The sequence below is a fragment of the Thamnophis sirtalis genome, unplaced genomic scaffold (genome assembly GCF_051295495.1).
Source record: "Thamnophis sirtalis isolate CommonGarterSnake01/CBP01778 unplaced genomic scaffold, rThaSir2_p1.2 scaffold_8, whole genome shotgun sequence".
In the NCBI taxonomy this organism is placed as follows: Eukaryota; Metazoa; Chordata; class Lepidosauria; order Squamata; family Natricidae; genus Thamnophis; species Thamnophis sirtalis.
Genome location: NW_028261388.1, coordinates 52,094,671 through 52,116,498, shown reverse-complemented (window position 1 = coordinate 52,116,498; position 21,828 = coordinate 52,094,671). Strand labels below are relative to the sequence as shown.

Sequence of the window (21,828 nt, the reverse complement as noted above, 5' to 3'; positions counted from 1 at the left end):
TCTTATTCTCTTTTTTTCACAGTTATGTTTAATTAGTTTGGGACATATCCCACTACTAGTAATTCGTTCTCATCAATAAGAATAGATCGCAGAATCACAGAATTGGGAAAGTGGAAGAGACGACAAAGCCAATCTAGTTAAACCCCCGTTATTGGTACTAAAAGCAAAGAACCATCTTTAAGAGCTGGCTTTCCTGCCTCGTTTTTAAAACTTGAAAAAACCACCTCTATAAGTCAACTGTTTCACTGCTAGACATTTTTAATTTTTAGTGACAAAAAGAAACATTAAATGGCTTGAGGGTTATTAATAAGCATGCCTAAAACAAAAATAACTAGCTTATTCTGTTGACAATATTTTATTTAACTTCTTAATCTTACATAATAAATAAGCATAAGAAATATACAGTTTAATGGAGTAAATATTCTTCAACAATCATAAACTGTTTTATTTATTTTTTTCCTTTACATCCTGAATGCTAAGTAATTGGGATTTTTTTTCATTACATATAAAAGCAACTCTATAATTCCAGAACAGAATTGTGTTGCTTGTAATTTTGTAGTAGAAGAATTGTAAAATATTCCAACCTAATATACAGATCCAGATAGATGACAACAGTGTGGAAGTAGCTTATTATTGCCTCCTTCAATTATAGTTTACTTTCCAATCTAGCCTACAATCTTGGGATTTACATCTGTATCCTGAAGCATATTTGTGTTTTACTTGATTAAAATACACTATTAATTAGGACTGTGAAAGGATTGTTGAATCCATTTGATTACAAGATTTACACATCTGTATGATGCTTTAGATCTGTGAAGGCGAACCTATGATATGCCTGTCACAGGTGGCACATGGAGCCATATCTGCCAGCACATGAGCCGTCAGCTCCAGCGTAAACCGGCCAGCTGATTTTTGGCCTTCTGGAGGGCCGAGGAAGGCTGTTTTCGCCCTCACCAGGCTTCAGAAAAGCCTCCAGAGCCTGGGTAGGACGAAAAGCAGGCCCAACAGGCCTATCGGAAGTTCAGAAACTATCCATTTCCAGCTTCCAGAGGGCCTCCAGAGGAAGGTGTTTTCATTATGGGTACTGGCACACACACACGCACGCAATTGCGTTTGCACTTGCATTTTTGGCACCCAACAACAAAAAAGTTAGCCATCACTGCTTTAGATCAATTAGTGGCACAGTCAGGAAAATAGTCAGTCCAGTGCATTCAGATTCCATTAAGTAGAAAAAATATATCCCTATCCTTATTATCTGACATGAGGAAAATAAATGGATATTAAAAAACTAAAAATCAGAAATGAAATTTATATGGATGTTATAAGTGAAGAAGCATGGCAAGTTTCATAGCTCTTGAAACATAGCATAGGCTTCAGAACTATGGACCTAAACCCGCTTTTTATAAGGGATATGGCTTTTTAATTTTCACAACAAAATTTATATGAAAGTTAGAATTTAAATTTACTAAATATCAAAGTTGCTGCAAAGGTTTTCAAACTTTGCTTCTATATCAGTTCACATTATAAATATTTGTAACATTTTTGTTTTGAGATCAAATATAATAAAAGCAATACAAATGGAATATTGAGGAATAACTGCAAATAGATTCATGGGATCTTGTGCAACAAGGAAAATGCTGGAAAGGAATGATGAAGCCCCTTCTTGTATTCATCAGAATTCAACAGAACTATTGATTGAGAGCAGAAAATATTAAAATCCAGTCATCATTCCCTCTCTCAATTATCCATCCACCACCCATCCATCTTGTGTAAGCCACTGAAATACAGTAGCTGCTACCGCTTCTTTCTTCTGTGGATGACAGGTGGGGCACAGAAAAGTTAAAGATCCTTTCTGAAACACTTTATATTACTCACAAGACTTTGTGACTGGACAAGAGAAAGTAGTTTGATCACAAGATTCACCCTGGTTTAAGGTAGAGTTGTCAGTATTTTCTCTCCTCCTTTCCTACCAAGGTATTTTAAAAAGCAAGAATCAAAAAACTTGTTTTAAACAGCTTCTTGACACACAGCAAGTTTCTGGCATGACATATTGGAGACGCAAATTAATAGAAAATTCATTAATTGGGGATCAAACAAGCTAAAAATGAGCCTGAAATGCCAAGACATTTTTATATGACGGGGGCCATATGATTGTTAGGAGAGCAAGTGTAACTATAATGTCATGGTGCACTAGCAATAGCACTTAGACTTATATACTGCTTCACATGCTTTACAGCCCTCTCTAAGCAGTTTACAAAGTCAGCATATTGACTCCAACAATCTGGATCCTCATTTTACCAATCTGGGATGGAAGGCTGAGTCAACCTTGAGCCTGATGAGATTCTATCTGCCAAGCTGCTGCCAGCTGGTGATCAGCAGAAGTAGCCTGCAGTACTGCACTCTAACCACTGTACCACCATGGCTCATCATCATGTACATGTGTGATGCAATTTAATTTCTGTGACAATATCACCATGGCTAAAATCAACATAATCTGCTGGGAAATTCACAATTTGTCCTAAATTAGTGCACAGCACTAGAATCTATAAAGCTTACTAAACAGAGGCTTCTTATGAAACATGAAAGTGCCTTTTGTATCAATATGATTCAGACATACTTAGGTTTTCCTATTCCATTTTCCATACTTTTTTACCCAAATTATACCATATGGGTTATAAATAACGAGTAAAAGTCTATTTAAGGTCTCTCACTTTATAAATATGCAGTATAAACTTCATTCTTGTACAGATGTAGCAATTCCATATTTTTTATTATTGAAAGTTTATAAGGTGACACTAGTCAAATTCTGAAGGCAGAATTCTCTATTTAAATTCCAAGTATGAACATACCACACAATAGTAAGTATATAACTGAGCATTTTTCCTGAATATAATTTTTAATTAGATTAGATTAATTTGCTATAGAATATGCAGAAGCATGACAGAATATCCCTCTCTATATTCACTTTAAAAAGATCGCATAGAGCAATGGGATTACTTGAACCATAGTGGACCATGTATTACAATTACAATATGATGGTTCCTGATACTTTCCTTTAATGCAAGACAGTGTGCACAAAGGCATTTTAGAAAAAAAGGTAAAATATTATTATACAGTTATCTATTAGATTTATTTTTATGAGGCAGTTAACAACCAGAGTTGCAATAGGAAACACATTTTAATATAACAAAATAAAAATGCATGTTTTAGCATAAATACACTTTTCAAGAACATTACCTAAATTAATATAGAAATAGGCACTGGTTTAAAAGATAGTAAATTCTATTTGATAATACAGTCTTGTAATGTTAATACTACTGGATTTACCAACCAGTGCTTTTTTCAGCAATATTGACTTCAGGAAAAGCATAATAATTTGCAGCTTGTTATTTTAACTGGTTAATAGGGGAAAAATCATTTCACTCAACATTATTGCAATATATAAATGTAACTAATGAGTTTAAATTGCCTGAGTAACCTGAGTAAATTAATTAACATATTTCCAACTTAGTAGTTTGGAAAATGGTGCAGTTGGGATTTTGGTGCAGTAGCAAACAATTATTCTGATATTACTAACACAGGCAACATCTTAAAACTCTGGACATGATTTCTTAAAAAGTTTCATGAAAATCAGGCTTCTGCTTCAAAATCAAATGAAAACCTAGGTTGGGGTGGACAAGGCCATTCCTTACATTTTTATCTTAACATTGATTTTGCAAGTAGTCAACCTGACTAACACTGTTAATGACACTGTTGATTTTGAATACTAAACCTATAACAATAAGCTAACCATCTAATTTCCAATGTACACGTTTTCCACTTTAAATGAATATTTCAGAAACCAACTGAATTTGGGCTGATTTCATGTATGTCATTTGGGGATGATTTATGCATATGTCTGTTTTCCTCTTTTAATAATAAGAGATATATCTCTGCTGGTTACTCAGATTTTCTAGTCACACACTCCAAAAATATGCTAATTGTTATCTACCAACAGAAATTTCCAGCATGATGAGAAGATCCAAACTGCACACACAAAATGCACATAGTAATTTAAAACCATGAAGTTTGTTTGGCCTCTTTAACATTGAAAGCAATGCCTTTTTCCAAATACAAAGAATGTTACCTAATTCTTTCTAAAAGCATTCACTTTTTTAGATTTGAAAGATCAAAATTGCAAAGGAAAGGAACAAGGCCCAAAAAATTAATACTTGCTCACAAAAGGAAAATCCAATGTTCCATATTTCAAACTTGAAATGAAAAAACAATTTGACCACTAATAATGAAGGATGGGCCCCAGTAAAACAGTTTTGTGAATTCCTAGAACAGTCTTCACCATTTTGGAACCATGAACTTCAGCTTTATCCCTATTTGAAATTTGAAGCTCCCTACTTTGACACTGTAAAAATAAAAGTGCATTCTCAATGATTTGATAGGATAATGCTGAGAACAAAAAATCCTTTAACACAATCTTCCTTCTCCACAGTGGCAAATGTTTCTAACATCAGAAAGCAAATAAAGTGTATTTCAGGAAAAGTGGTTTAAAAAAATGTCTATTATGTTTATTTGATGTATAACAAGGTGCAATCAGTGAGGTTGTTTTGTTTATTGCACAAGATAACAAGACTTCACAGAAATAACCTTATAATGATTCTGGCTTCACTTAGAGCATTCACAATACTGCTTTTTGTTTGAAAACTGACTTGTTTTAGGGAGGCAAAAATAAGTCAATTAAAATTAAATTGTACAGGTAGTTCTCAACTTACAACAGTTCATTTAGTGACTGTTCAAAGTTACAACAGCACTGAAGAAAGGGACATGGCTGTTTTTCACACTTACAACCATCACAGTATCCCCATGGTTACGTGATCAAAATTCAGACATTTGACAAGTAACGCATATTTATGACAGATGCAGCATCCCAGCGTCATGTGATCACCTTTTGTGACTTCTGACAAGCAAAATCAATGGGAAAGCAAGATTCACTTAACAACCATGTTACTAACTTAATGAGTGCAGTGATTCACTTCACTGTGGCAGGAAAAGGTGTAAAATGGGGCTAACTCACATAAAAAATGTCTCACTTAACAAGAGAAATTTTGGGATCAACTATGGTCATAAGTCAATGACTACCTGTATTGTTATATGTCAGTATATATTATACACACATACAGGTATGTATCTATTAGGGATTTTTTGTTATGTTATTAAAATAGGAAAATGTATTTCAATAGTTACATCCAGCTAATAATAGCATATTCCAGTAATTGCATGCAGATGATTTCTTATCCACACAATAATTTCTATTATCCGCAATCAGCAATAGGAGGAGGAACACATTAGTATTGTCTCCTCTGAGCGTATGCTGGAGTGCCCCCAAACAGGGATGTGAAGAGAACTTACTGTGAATACTAACAACATAAATACGTATCTGTATGTGTTCAGACTCTGTTGTTATCCAGATTCAGTATTATAGGTTAAAAAAATCAATGTAATATGTATTCTACTAAAAATCCAAACTAAATTCTACAGGCCTGAGAAGTGTTAGATTATCATTAGTTCCTTCTGTGAATGCATTTTATCATCGCTTAACAATAACAAGTGCCACAATGTGCTGGATTAAACACACATACACACACACGCACACACACCCTCTGGAAAAGGATTACTGCTGAAATGAATCGAAATCTCATTATCAAAGCAAAATGAACAGAATACAGCTTCTCTACTTCCTTTGATCAGAATTAAAAGAAAAGTTGGATCCATTCTTTTATCTATAAGTTGCACTTGAAATAGAAAAACTCTTCTCGGTTTTCAGAGATTCTTTAAAAAGGTTCATATCATACTTTACTACAGTGTGAAAGTCATCAACTCTTTGGTAAATATTTCAAACAGTAAGCATGGAGTTTTTCATTGTTCAAAGATGCATAGTTGTCATGCAGGATGGCAATTCTTGAGTGCCTTGATAAAATGTATTAAAGTCAGAGGCATTAAAATGAATGATTTGTAAACATCAATGTTCCCAGGATATTGAATAAAGATTATTTGGAAAAAAAACCTGCCATAAATAATTGTATCCATTTGGCAGCTATGTTAACATATTAAAATTGTAGAATTGAAGTTGATAAGAAAACCATCTTTGTACTGATACTTGTAAAATCTAAGGGATAAACTCTAAGGATAATAAAAATTATTGGTTACATGGCTTCTTGATGGCAGAGTCAACCTGCAGAGATTAAGTAGTAATAAAACAACACTGAAGTTTTCTGTTTCCTGACTGTAAATGTGTTACTTTACATGGCTAACCTACAAGTTGTCCCCACTGACCTTCAACTTTCCTTACTGGCTACAGCCATGCATATACATGCTCTCTGGAAACTATCCCAATTTATTTTAATTTAATAACAGGCTCAATTATTGTTACCTTCCACTAGCTATTATTACAGAAGTTCCAATATAATGAGGAAGTGTGGATTCTTTGTGAGTTTCAGGGGAAGAAGCTGATGAGGGGCTTTGGTTTTTGTAAAACATATTTACATCCTCAGAATTGTGTCCATAATTTTCTGTTATGTGGCCTGTCGCCATGCATGAAGATGTGCCATGTTTGGCTAAAACTCGGTGATAGTTCAGAAAGACAAGCGGAACTTGTCCTGCCTGTCTTACATCCACTGTATGGTCAGTTTCAGGGTCACCATCAAGCTTTGCAACCATTCTGTCCTCAGATTCCAGTTCACTTAAATTTGCAGCAAGATGAGCAATATTTTCATATTTTGGTTCTTTCATATAAATTCTTCTTGCTTGTTCATATACGGTTGGAACTGGGACAAAGTGACTTAACTGTCCAATTGATTTACTTTGGAAAGATTCTGATTTTGATAAAAATGTATTGGAGAAGGAGTTTGAAAAGGCCTTTTCACTAGTGCTGTTTTTTTCTTGCAAGTCTCTGTTTAAAACTACTTTATTCTCTTCTTTAATGAGATTGTGTGCTGGACATGTTCTATTTTCTGTTTTGTTCTGTTTTATAATGCCAGAATCATAGATTTCTTCTTTGTATTTGCTATTGGGTATTAAGCTGGCACAACTTGTAAAACCTTCAGAGATTGTTTCATGGTTGTATCGTCTATGTGGTAGTGGCACTTAGAGGGAAAAAAGAAATGCATTAGATGGACTAAATTCAAAAGATGAAGACAAAATAAAAATCACAATTTCTACATCTGAATATAAATCATTAAATTGAATTGAATTGAATTGAATTGAATAAATTTATAGGCCGCCCAATCCCGAAGGGCTCCGGGCGGCTTACAGAAAACAAACTTCAAAAAATAAAAAAAATAAAAACAGAGGAAATAGTTTAAAAACCACATCATACATCCACTCTGGTCGGGGCTGGACCTCAGTCATGAGGTCAACAGCCCCAGGCCTGCCGGAAAAGCCAGGTTTTGATAGCCTTTCGGAAGGCCATGAGAGTGGGTAGGGTCCGGATCTCTGGGGGTAGTTCATTCCATAGGGTCAGAGCAGCTACAGAGAAGGCCCTCCCCCGGGGAGCCACCAGCCGACATTGTCTGGCTGACAGCACCTGGAGAAAGCCCACCCTGTGCGATCTTATCAGCCGTTGGGAGGTATGCGGCAGAAGACGGTCTCGTCCTAGGCCATGTAAAGCTTTAAAGGTAATAACCAGCACCTTGAATCGCGTTCGGAGACCGATAGGAAGCCAGTGCAGCTCGCGGAGGATAGGTGTAACGTGGGTGTATCTTGGTACACCCAGTATCACTCGCGCGGCTGCATTCTGGACTAATTGTAGTCTCCAAACACTTTTCAGGGGCAGCCCCATGTAGAGCGCATTACAGTAGTCAAGTCTTGAGGTGATGAGGGTGTGAGTGATCGTTTGAAGTGCCTCCCGATCCAAATATGGGCGCAACTGATGCATCAAACGAACCTGATGCACCAGACGAAGCAAAGGCACTCCTGGTCACAGCCAACAGGTGATGTTCTAATGTCAGCTGCAGATCCAGGAGGACTCCCAAGTTGCAGACCCTCTCTGAGGGGTGTAAATTTTCACCCCCCCAGACTTAGGGATGGAGTATCTGGGCTGTCCTTGGGGGGCAGCATCCACAGCCACTCGGTCTTGTCAGGATTGAGTGCAAGTTTGTTCATTCCCATCCAGACCCTGACAGCTTCCAGGCACTGGCACATCACTTCCACCGCTACGCTGAGCTGGCACGGGGTGGAGAGATACAGCTGTGTATCATCTGCATATTGATGGTATTTGATCCCGTGCCAACGAATGATCTCACCCAGTGGCTTCATGTAGATATTGAATAGGAGGGGGGACAAGACCAAGCCCTGCGGCACCCCGTATTTAAGGGGCCTAGGGGTCGACCTTTGCCCTCCAACCAACACCGACTGTGACTGCGACCTGTCGGAGAGGTAAGAGGAGAACCAGCGTAAGACAGTACCTCCCACTCCCATCTCTTCCAGCTGTCGCAGAAGGATACCATGGTCGATGGTATCGAAGGCCACTGAGAGGTCAAGGAGCACTAGGATAGAGGAATGTCCTCTATCCCTGGCCCGCCAGAGATCATCGGTCAGCGCGACCAAAGCGGTTTTGGTGCAGTATCCAGGCCTGAAATCAGACTGAAAGGAGTCTAGATAATCTGCTTCATCCAAGGTCAGTCGGAGTTGAAGGGCCACCACCTTCTCAACAACCTTTCCCAAAAAAGGGAGGTTGGAGACCGGACGATAGTTCCTAAGAATAGCTGGGTCCAGGCTTCTTGAGGAGGGGTCTTACCACCGCTTCCTTCAGAGGTTGCAGGAAAGATCCCTCCTGCAAAGAAGTGTTCGTGATCATCTGGAGCCAGCCTCGTGTTACCTCCCTGCTGGTCGAGACCAGCCAGGAGGGACACGGGTCCAGTAAGCAGGTGGAGGCACTCATCACTCCCATGGCCTTGTCCACTTCCTCAGGGGTGACAAGCTGGAACTCATTCCAGGAAATCTGATCAAGACCGTGTACAAGTGGGTACACTTGTCATTAGTTTTAGAATAAAAAAGTTTTTAGAATAAAAAGCTGCTGGCATTTATATTAAAAGAAATGAAATGAACTCAGGTGCACTCAGGTACACTCAAGAGGAAAAGGAACACTGCTCCATACCAAATTGTAAGATGAAGTTGAAGCAGCTTCTCAGAGTGAAATTATTAATAAAGTGAACCTGAATTGTACTCACAATTGTAATTCATATCAAATATGTCAAATTTAAAAGATGAAAATATTTTGTTTATACTCCTCTGCTGTGTTTTTTTCTATTTTGTAGGAAACTGCAAAATAAACGTCTCCAGTTTTATTTGCATTTAAATTATATTAATTTTAAGAATTCTTTTCTTTCATGAAATCTTCAACTTTGACAGTTAATATTGTGAGGATATGGTATTCTAATGCCTTCACTACAATATATAATTATCAGGAAGCCCTCTTCATAGAATGAGAAGTTCAGATCTATGGGTGAATTCTATAAAAAATAAATGCAATCTATGGATTTTTTTGTTAAACTTTTATGTTAGGTTTGTATTGGCAAAACTGTAATAGATATAGAAAAATATACCATTATTACAAATGTGGATGCCAATATCCAGGTGCAAAATACAGAAATTGGTGCAACAAAATTTGCCAATGACTTAAAGGATTCTTAAATCTAGGGTTTTTGTCTCTCAGACTCTAGATTTAATATGACCACCACTGACTTCCAGGAGTTCAATCACAACTATATAATGAGAATAACTATAAATCCTATAAAGAAATACTGTATATAAGGATCTGATAATTTAATCTAAAGTTGGTTAAGTTATCAAACCTTTTATCCAAATGTTCTCTATGACACGTTATTAGAATTTTAAAATGGTTTAAAATCTAAACATTATTCTTAAATTGCCTGAATAATACCCACCTTCATAATTTTGTAAGAGATTATGGCGTACATTACATGCTGACTGATCAGGACTTTTACATGGTGATTGACTCCCTGGTACAAGAGAATTGGCGTAGTGCCACTGGCACTCTCCACTTGTCTGCAATGAACTTAGGAAGAACCGTGCTACTTCGCAAGGTGCTCCTTGAGGCTGGCCAAATTTAGAAGGCAGCATTTGTTTTTTGCTACTAAATACATGAGAGTCTACAGGAAAGTGGCCATAATGATATGAGAAAGGTAAGCTGTATGATGGAGTGTATAAAAGTTCACTGTTTTCTGAATGAAAGGCTTGTTCTTGGATGGTGGCAGAGTTTGCTATGGAGCTGGATCTCCAGCTTCCAACTTGGCCACATTCCAGCTTCTCTGTCTGGAAGGAACCATATTGCTGAAAACAAAAAGAAAAGAAAATGTTTAATAGTGGATTCTGAAATCTATCAATATTGCAGAGTACCAGAATGCATGCAGCCAAGTAATCACCTTGAAACACTGAGACACTAAATGAAACAAGCTTAACAAGACTTAATTTCTAAAGAGAGGAACCTTTATCAAGCTTTTCTGGGTCTCCTTTCATTGCCTCTGAAAACCCTGCTCTTTAATCCTAGATGTTCAAAACAAGCTATGATAATTAGTACAGGTAGGTAGTCCTTGATCTATGACCACAATTGCAGATTTTTTAAAAAAAAAATCAGTAAGGATGCTATCTAAACTGTTTTGTCAAATAGCATTTGAATCATTTAGATTTTAAACTTTTTATCTTAGGATAAAAAAATGAGGGCTAAAAAAACCTTACATGATTTGAAACAGACCAGAGAATAATAAACATCAGTTCGGTTAGGCTATTTTTTTTGACTATTTTTAATGCACAGTAGTGCAATCTTCATAACATCATCAACTAAGGCAGTGTTTCTCAACGTTGGCGACTTTAAGTCCTGTGGACTTCAACTCCCAGAATTCCCTAGCTAGCTATGCTGGCTGGGGGATTTTGGGAGTTGAAGTCCACAGGATTTAAAGTCACCAAGGTTGAGAAAAACTGAACTAAGATATTATGAGAAATTGTGCTGATGGCACCAGAAATGATGGTGTCTAAAAATCAGCATTTGATGAGGTGTCTAAAAATCAGCATTTGATGAGGTGTGCAGTAAATGAAGAAATGAGGAAATATTTAACCCTGGCTAGTGCCAATGTCCAAAAGAAAAATACAATAATTATCACAAGAGTACATGTTATTGATATAATATGCCATTGTGATATTAAAAATTATACATAACAGAGTAATAACAAAGATCAATAGAGTAATGACACTACAGCAGTTCTTACTCTTGTCCCTGAATATTTATGGATCAGTATGTCCACTTGTAGATTACAAAAGCTGCAAATATTTATAATTTGAATAGCAGAGAAATTCTAGTGACTATTCCTAAAGCACTAATTGCAAAGCTAGTATACCCACACCTCCTTTAATAACCGTGTGCTCTTCCAGAAATCAGGTGGTGAAGTGAAATGGTCTTTACGTGAACTTGTGAGAAAGAAAGACACTGCACCTTTTCCAGTCTCATACAGCTACGGCTGTGTTATTTTTATTCTGATACGCATTTTGCCTGACTCACAAAATTTGGTTGTAGATGGATGCATCAGTCAAAAAGTAATTTTTTTTTATTATTGCTTTAACCATTATATTCGTAAATGGTCACTAACTGATGTAGTCGCTAAACAAGGAGTGGCTCTATTGCATCAAGGCTATGCTATATAATATATGAACAGTTTTGTCCAAAGGGAAAGGAAAAAAATACCTGCTGTGGATAAGGAGTTGTTCTGAGTTTCATCTTCATTTTATTACTCCTAGGTTTTGTTGCTTTTCTTGTTTCTTGTGAGGTAGACATCAAATTTCTGCATGAAAATTGTGATTTAGAAATGGCAATTTGGTCCAGTGACAATGGAAGTTCCTTATATTCTATATCTCTGCAAGACAACATTATAGCAACAGGTTGATTACAATTTATTTCTCATCTAGTTTTGCCAAGAACCCATCCATATAAACACAATTTTAAATGTTTTATTCAAAAACCATGTATTAAAATGAAATTCCATACAAAAGGAATGTAGTAGATTGCCTTGAAATTTTAAACTTTTTTATTTGCTTTGCTGTGTTACTAAAACAAAAAAAATCATGAGATACTTGGAGTGTTGTATATTAATAAGACATTGAGGATGCACAAAATCCTTCCACCTATTAAAAAAAAGTGAAGATGTATCTAAAGGAAAAGGGAGGTGGGAACAAGATAGGGAGGGAAGGAAGGAAGGTCAACCCTACAGTGAATGAAATGACACATGTTAGTTCATAAAGTGAACTAATGTGATAATAGAACCAAGAATGGTTTATTATCATTCCCATATATTGTCCCATGACAATATAATGTATTTTTAATTATCAACCCTTTAGCAAATGAAAACAAGATGAAAAGGAGCTATAGTTATACATTTGTCAGTATCTAATTACAAGAAATGACAACTTACGTTAGGACATAATTGACACTCACTATGCAGTGAGGTCTTGATGAGCGGCTATTATGTACAATAGTGGCATAGCTCTGGACCCAAACCCAGCCACCATTTTTTGACAGCAACCGATAATACTTGGTTGTGACTTGTCCTTTCACCAACACTATGAAAACATTAAAGAGGTGTAATTATATTTATGTTCTGCCTGGTCCAAAGCCTCTTGGCTTTTGTAAAATTACAGAAATTGTAACTTTTCAAGTAAGATTGTTCTTGTTTTTTAAGAAGAGAATTGAATGTACATAGGAGAACTGTTTCAAGTAAGAAAAGGAACATAATATTCTATTTTAGTTTTTACATATGAATATTTCCTTTGCCCAAATCTTCTAACACAAAATCCACTGTGTAATTAATATAATAATTCTATATATGTTTACTCTTAAGTCACATGCCGTATGATTACTTTAGGTTACCTTGATAACTTCTTTTATAGCTTATTTTCTATATGTTTAAAACACAGTTTCAGCCAATATTTTGGTCATCACAGAACTTACTATTAACATTCCACATATATTATTGACCTAAAATATGAAGTCATAGCAAAGAAAAAAAATGGATTACATATCCTCACAATGCTCATGTAACAAAAACAGAAATGTTGTGTTTGGAATTTTTTGACATAAAATATATTGAGGGGAGAAAAACCTGAAATAATACATTTGTGGCTGCAGAAAATTTAAGTTTAACACATTTTATTATCTTCTCACCCTCATTCCCATTTGTCAGATGCAACATAATTAAATTCATAGTAATCTTCCAGGAATCCACATCCTTCTCAAAAAGAGTAGTTTTGTTATGATCTAAGTTTTTCATTAAAATAAGTTGACCAGATGAGAAATCTCAAGTATATTTTTCTAGAAAAAATCTTCCTTTGTATGCTGACCAACATTTTTGAAATCTTTAAATTAACTGGTCAGACTTTGTTAATCTTTGACATAGATACATGTAAGTCAGTGATGAAATCCAAAAATTTTCCCTACCAGTTCTGTGGGTGTGACTTGGTGGTCATGTGACCAGGTGGGCATGGCCAACTTGTAAAATGTGGTGAAACTCACTTAGCAATGCTCTTGCTTAGCAACCAAAATTTTGGGCTCAATTGTGGTCATAGGTTCTTTCTTTCTGTTTCTTTATCTTTCTCTCTTTCCTTCTTTTTTCTTTCTTTCCTCTCTCCTTTCCTCTCTTTTTTCTCTTTCTCGATTCCTTTCTCTTTCTTTCTTTCTTTACTCTCTTCTCTTCTTTTTTTCTCTTTTTCTTTCTTTCCTTCTTTCTTTCTCGATTCTTTTCTCTTTCTTTCTTTTCTCTCTTCCCTTCTTTCTTTCTCTTTTTCTTTCTTTCCTTCTTTCTCTTTCATTTCCCCCCCCTCTCTCACACACACACATCTGGGCACAAAGACGGAGCCCTTCCCAGGGAGTTCTCCTGCGCAGACGCGCCTGGCAGCAACAGTGGCAGCAGAGGTTGCCTGAGCTCTCCACCGTGCCAGGGAGTTCTCCTGCACAAATGTGTGTGGCAGTGGCAGCAGCAGCGGCAGAGCACACCCTGCCCTTCGGGGGCCCGTTTCCCCAGCTGGATCAACCGAAGCGGCACCAATGGACGGTGGGATGTTCTTTCTTTCAGTGGCGGGAGAAGGAAGAAAGTGCTCTGGGACGGCAGGTGCTGCACATGTGCAGCACCCCTGGAACATCCGCCTGGCACCTACCCTCCTGGAGTGCCACCGCCGCTGCCCCTCTCAGCCCCAGATCAGCGGCTGCGTCTTCACCAAGGGCCGCTCACCCACTGACTGACTGGGCCAGGCTGGACGCTGACCTCAGAAGGCAAGCAGGCATGGGGGAAGGCCTCATGGAAGGCAGGCAAGCGTGGCAGGACTGCAGGGAAAGGAGTAGGCTGCTAGCTCCCTTCCCTGTGGCCGGACGGCCCCAACATGCTTGCCTACCTTCCACGCAGCCTTCTGGTTACCTGCCTTTGCAAGGTGGCCACAGGAACACTGGGAAGGCCGCGTGGAAGGCAGGCAAGCGTGGCAGGGCTGTGGGCCACAGGAAAGGCAATAGGGGAGACAGGCTGGGATGGTAGAAAGCAGGGACTAGGCTGGGCAGGGCAGGATGAGTGAGGGGCAACCAGGGGACCAGTTTGAGGATGTGGCCAACCAGCGGTCCCTACCGGTTCGGTGACCCAGGCCCAATGTCCGCTACTGGTTCTCCTGAACTGGTCCAAACCAGGATTTCACCCCTGATGTAAGTCATTTCAAAAAATCTTTCTATTCCTTTGTTTTGAGAAAAAGAACAGGAGTTTGATGGTTCTCCCCTCCATTATAAGGGTGGAGCAGTGAAGAAGCTATCAGCACTGTATCTTATAAGGAGTCTAACTCTGTGGTCCAGAATATGATGAAAGAATTCTCTTGGAGAATTCCAATATGTTGGACATTGTTGTATGGACGTTTCTTCACTGCCATTGCTTCTATTCAAAAGACTACTAAATTTATTAATATGTTCCATCAACCCACTTTTCTTAATTAACTCCAGTTCCTAATATACCATGAGATTATTAAATGGACTGTTCTTATGAGACAGGCTACTTCAACTATGTTTTCTTTAGATTTTAATTCAACAGGCATGTGACCCACTGCTTGAGAATTCTTAGTAATTCCTATTAATCCTTCTCTCTCCAAAAACAGACTGTTTTAAACTAATAAGATATCATTGCTTCACATCATTGATTGTTAAAGATTGTGCTCAGAACATAACATCTCATGTACAAATTGAGAATATAAGAGGGTAGAAATCAGAGGCAGAATTGGTAGCAATTATGCATTTCACATGTAATTTTTTTGAATGGCATGTATGAAAATATCCATAACATATACATTCAACTGAAAACCCATCTACATCAACATTGTACATTATTATTTGCTTCCTAATACTTACAAAGGTGGTGAGCATATCGTAAATGAAACACATCACATCCATGCACATGGTGGTAAAGAGTTTTCTCTATCAAATCTTGAGGCTCATATCCAGTTAATTCAGTGACTCTAAAAGAGAAAATATATCCAAGAAGCATTACAGGTAATCCTCAACCTATGACCATAACTGAACCCAAAACTTTCGTTGTTAAGTGAAACATTTGTTAAATGGATTTTGCCCCACTTTATGACTTTTCTTGTCAGAGTTATTAAGTGAATCACTGCAGTTGGTAAATTAATAACCCAGTGGTTAAGTGAATCTGGCTTCCCCATCGACTTTGCTGGTCAGAAGATCGCAAAAGGTGATCACATGACTCAGACATTGCAAACATCATAAATATGAGTTAATTGCCAAACATTTGCATTTTGAACTACCTGTACTTTTGCAAACAAGTTATCATTTGTTCCAGATATCTAGAAACTGAAGTAGAGGTAGTCCTCACTGACCGTAATTGGGACTGGCAACTCCATCCATTTGCCTTCTATCAAGTTGCTCAACTAACAGGTCTTAGATTCAGAAATCGTGCTAAACCTATGTTTAACATTAATCTGGCTGATTAATGCATAAAATAGGGGAATGGAATGAAGTGAAAGGGAACGATCAATCAGGAACAAGCTCTGTCTAACAACCCCTCCCCCCAAAAAAACAATAAAAATATATAGCAACACCAATTCTTTGTTGATCAAAGCAACAGCAAGCCTGTAATGCATTCAGTAATGTTAGAATCAGCAACATATATTGTAGCTGCAGAACATGTATCTTTTTCCTAGCTCAAATCAACCCAGATCTAGTAACTTTTCAAAAGTGCTAAAATAGTACCTAAAAGGAGCTGTTATGGATTCCTCCACTGTTTCTGAAACTAAAGAAGAGAATCTAGACTAATTCCGGCCTGGAATTCAAGAGGCAATAGGCTGTCAGCCACATAGAAGCAATGAATGTGATTCAGTGCAGCTGGCCACTGATTCCAACAGTAGCAAGTCAGAGCCAGACATTAGAAGACCATCTAGGTCTACATCACATGCCAGCTCAAGGGGGCCAAGCAGCAAAGGTCACCATGGCTTCTTGAGAATGGCGTTAACTTTTCTAATTGAGCACAGCCAGGAATTCTATTTAAGAGCATACTCCAGATCTCCTCCCCTTGTTGGAACAACTTCCCTGTCTCTAGATCTGTATCATGTTGCCCTGCTGCAGATACCTTATAATCCTTGTTCTATGATGGGAATTTCAGCTTGATATTTAGATTGGCTCTTATGGATCTCTCTGAAGTTTGATCCTATCTTGAACAATTGCCTCATCGGTCATCTGCCCATACTCTTCTGGTTCAACTTGTCTTGCATGGACAGGAGTTCATGTAAGAGAGGACGTGTGTTTTGGAAATCACTGATTGGGCAATATGTGGGTAGCTAGCAGTCGGTGCTGTCTTGCAACAGACATCAAAATCACCATGGGGAGCAATGCCTAGTGACTGAAGTGGAAGAGTGTTTTCACAGCAGCTTAAAACAGCCAATAAAGGCTGGACAGATCATAATCCTGACTACATAATCAACTGCATTATAAATAAAATATGCTAAATTATGTTCATGATAAAATTGTTTTGGGAGAAGACAAAATGCTACTTTAAAACTAGAGCAGCTAAAGATGATTTAAAGCTCCTGAGTTGTGGGCTGAAGATGAAGACATCATAAAGACATGAAATATAAAAAATAGTTGCATTAGCATATTCATGCATTAAGTAGTTGGATGGGAGAGAATTCTGCATGTGATATGAAATATTTTTTTAAAATGCCTAAGTCAGCTAACAAGACTCTCACTCAAGATGGCAATAGTCACAGCTCTAAAATGAGCTGATTTTTTATTCATTTTAGTTTTTATATTTTTATTTAGTTTATTATTAGTAGTATTGTTATTTATATAATACTATATATAGATTTAGTAAGAATCAAGAACTTTTAGTATTTTTCTTCATTTTTCTTAATTCTTTATCTCCATTTTACTTTTAGTTTTTTTAAATAATTTTAATATTCTAAATTATTATTTTAGTAATCAGAAATAAGATTTTCTGGATGCACAGAATGCTGTACACAATTTCAAATACTGAGGATGCAAAATAATAAAACAATATGACATTGCATATTTAATAGTTTGCAGACAATTTTGGCAAATATTTGTGGCAAATTCATTTTAGCTTTTCAAATGTTTTAACATTTAACAATTGGTTCTCTCAAATCTAAAGCTCCCTTCCATACCATTATGAGTGAACTGTCCCTCATTATTTCTAAATTATGTTAATGTAGGAGCAATTCAAAACAATGTGCAGTGAATTCAAATGTATAGTGAACTCAAGTAAACTCAGGATAGATATACTGTTAACTGTGCTTTTACACCTATAAAAGTGAAGACATTCAGTTTCTCTTATGTTAGCTGCTAAAAAGCAGTCATGGGTATTAAATGGGTAACTCATTTTCCTATCAAGAAACCTTAAATGTTTCCTATCAATAAACAATTATTAAATTATTAAAACAATTTGATTTAGTAAGTAAATGTTAGTATGTAAGTAAATCAATCCAAGCGGAACATTACTTCTTCAATTTTGTATACATTGTATTGTTTCTTTATATTGTTTAACTTTTATGTTTTAAACTATCTTCTGCAAGTTAAGATGATGCAAAATTAGAGTAGTCATGTTTCAAAAACTTTCTACTTACCTGGAATCTAGAAAGATAAGCTTTAAGTCCAGACTTGCTCTGAACATAAACATATTACTATGAAGTTTGATCTCAGTAATTGCGCTTGGAGGTAGTGATTGACCTACAGCAACCAATCCCACAATTTGGTAACAGGTGTCATACAAAGATATATCCAGCATATACTGCCGTATCTTCAAATAGCCACTGCAATGGATCACCTAGTATGGACAAAAATAATATTTGTAAAGAGAGAAAAAATAGCTAGCTTCTTGATGACACTGAATCAAAATCCAGTGTTTTTCTCTTTATTATGTTGATTTTTGCTGTCCAGTTTGTTAAAATGTCTGCTGCAAAAAACTATTAATTTTTAGGCAATGTTGAATAAATATATTGCATGATATTAAATTAACATTAATGTTAAATTAATTTATAATTATTAAATTGGAATATAAATTAGTATTAATTTAACAATAAACTGTGAAAACCCTGACTCAATATAGTTGCATTTAGTTACTGCATGTTGACTTTTTAAATTCCAATTTGTTGTTATTTTAACCGTTCAGTTGTGTCTGACTCTTGGTGACTTTCTAGGCAAATGCTCTCCTTGTCAAGCAGCTTCTTTCAGTTATTGGATTTTCATCTCTGTGTCAGATTTGATGTTATCAAGCCAGCACGTTCTTTGCTTGCCCCTTCTTCTTGTTCCACTAACCATTCCTAGCATCATTGCCTTCTCCAATGAATTTGGATGCATGACGTGGCCAAAGTAAATCAGACATAGACTTATGATTTTAGCTTCTAGTGATGTGTATGGTTATTTTATTTAGCACCTCTCTGTTAATTACTCTGCCTGTCCATGGTATACACAATAACTTACGGCAACACAATAACTTACACCAGCATACCAAACCATCAATTTTTCTTCGATCAGCCATTCTTAGGGTCCAACTCTCAAATCCATACATCATTATAGGGAAGACTATTTACTCTAACTAGCCTGCTTTTTGTACTTGTATCAATATCTTTGCTTTTCCAGATCTTATTCAGACTAACTATTGCAGTGCAGCTTAAGGAACAATTTTTGATCCGAGGAAGATAAATTCTCAAACTAATTCAGTTTTCTCCATGTTGATTTTAAACATCTCATGTCCACCTACAGCTGTTGTTATTATCTTTGTTTTCCTAATATTAAGACTCCAGTCCTACATGTTCACTTTCATTGTTGATTTTCCAGATCATTTTTTCAGCTCTTCCTTCTTTACAGCCAATAGTGTTGCATCATCTGCATACCTCAAATTATTTATGGTTCTTCCCCCAATCTTCACTCCAACATCAGGCAGTTCCAGATCTAATTTCCGCATGATCACCTCTGCATACAGATCGAACAAAAATGGTGATAAAATACATCCCTGTCTAACTCCTTTACTGATCCTGAACCAATCTGTGCACCAGAAAGTACTCTCACTGTTACCTACAGTGATCAGATAAGCCTGGTCAGGTGGATTGGGACACCAAGATCATGCAAAGCCACCCTTAGCTTATTGTGTCTACGCAGTCAAAAGCTTTTTAATAATTGATAAAACACATATATAGATCCTTTTGATATTCAAATTCCATTTTATTTTATTGCTAATAAAGACAGATGTATGTTCAGTGTTTCTGAATACTGTATTACTTAGTACGTGTTCTAATACAAAATGGAGAGGCATATGCAAACTTATTGAAGCTTTTGTATAAAAAGTAATACATTATCAAGATGTTTCATAATGTATACTGTGAAAACATATCTGTGAAAATATATACAGACCCCTCACATCCTGGACATAAATTGTTTCAACTTCAACCCTCAAAACAACGCTATAGAGCATTGCACATCACAACAACTAGACACAAGGACAGCTTCACACACACCCATGCCATCATGCTGCTAAACAACTAATTCCCACAACATTGTCAAAATATTTACTAAGACTATTATTCTTCCCATCCTTCCTATTACCTATCTCCTTTCTACTTATACTTATAACCTTCTTGCTTGTATCTTTACAATTTATATTGTTTTATTTAGTTTCCTAGTATAATTTTGATTGCTTATTTAGTATCCTTTGACTATCACTAAGTGTTGTATCTTATGATTCTTAATGGATGTATTTTTTACGTATGCAATCACACTTGGTCAATACAGAATTCTATTCTATTCTATTAAGATATTAAGAACAGTAGATAAAGATTTATGCAATATTAAAGGACATGGAAATTTTATGATAATTTTATTACATCATAATAACTCAAAAATAAACTTCATGGCCTTCATTATTTATAACTAAGAATACAGGATATAAGAAAAATGTGCTTCAAAGTACAGGAAGACAAAAATTATTCAATAGGTGTAACAGAAATATGATATTTTCCATGATTGAACTGGAAAAACTATTTTCCTTAATAGAACATTTAATAGAATTGTGCCATATGTCAAAAATATTAACACTTGCTTAGGAATCCAAGTAAATGAACTTAGTAACATTGCAGAGAACATCTAAATTAAATAAATGGAGGAAGAATAATAGCAATGGTGTCAGTGTCCATTACCTGCCCAATCAATGAGAAAATGCAAATAATGCTTTCCAAAAACAACTGACATTCTTTCAAACAGCAAAGAGGAATGAAATGATAGTGATGATGGGCTTTATCCTGGTGTTCCAACATCCAAGTGTTCCTGGTTATCCTACTGAAAACTTTCACCAACAGGGATGGAGGGCGGCACAAAAGGATCAACTACCCTGGACTTGATAATAATCAGTTGGAAAAATTTGGGGCTTATTCTGTCAAGTTGCCCTTGTGAAAAATAAGAGCTAGCAATCATTTCTGAAGAGCAAGGACACATCCTATTGCCCTATACTTCCCCATTACCTTCCTTTAATGCCATCATTTGGCAGATATTCCTCTTTCCACTTTCTAAGCAGTGTTGGTTCAGGCAATGCTGCCTGGTTTGGCTGCTGTGATCACTTTCTTCCAGGCCAATCCTTGCAATTTGACTTCTTTGCAAAGGCAGGTTAACCACACTTTCCCAGCTTTTCCTGAATGATAGTCTACTGCTATAGCAGGTTTTTCCCATTAGCATGATATGAATAATATTTCCTTGATAGGAAAAATGCTTTGAATTCTAGCAGGAATGTTGGGGGGGGGGGATGTTATTACAATTTTCTTTCTCTGGGAGTTATTTATATTTCTACCCATTTCCAGTCAAGGGAAGAAAGAAGGAAGCCTAGCAAGAAAGTAGGTTGTTTAGGAAAAGAAAACAAATCTAAATGTTTCTGCTACATTTTGAATTTGGAATATTTTGAATGCCAGAGAAACAACTGTACTTATGAGAAAGACTTCCTATAATAGTAGCTGTAGCAAAAATTAGGAAAGATGTAGGAAAACTATTTATGTTGAAGCTTGTTGCTATGTCTTCATATGTCACCATTTTGCTTTAACTTTATATCTAAGCATTTGTATACATTTGTGTAGGGTAGTAAGAAAGACTGTCACATTTATAGCTAAAGCCATTTAAATAAGAGCTTCCTATTTATATCAGATTTAGGTCAACTGCTAAGGGGATAATATGACCTGATTACTTCATCAATACTTTTATATTATATTTTTATTTATTAGTCTAAACAATAAACT

General features: G+C 36.5%; 1 protein-coding gene across 1 annotated transcript in view; it reads right to left on the bottom strand.

The window, feature by feature from the left end:
* Positions 1-6,065: 6,065 nt before the first annotated feature.
* SIM2 (SIM bHLH transcription factor 2) overlaps positions 6,066-21,828 on the bottom strand; it is a 37,376-nt gene continuing 21,613 nt past the window's right edge. Inside the window, exons 6-11 of the mRNA XM_014056235.2 lie at positions 18,178-18,377; positions 15,434-15,540; positions 12,474-12,621; positions 11,750-11,918; positions 9,939-10,344; positions 6,066-7,136 (exon numbers count right to left, since the gene is read on the bottom strand). Coding sequence (XP_013911710.2) covers positions 6,421-7,136; positions 9,939-10,344; positions 11,750-11,918; positions 12,474-12,621; positions 15,434-15,540; positions 18,178-18,377 — 1,746 coding nt within the window. The 3' untranslated portion in view covers positions 6,066-6,420. The remainder of the gene's footprint in view (positions 7,137-9,938; positions 10,345-11,749; positions 11,919-12,473; positions 12,622-15,433; positions 15,541-18,177; positions 18,378-21,828) is intronic.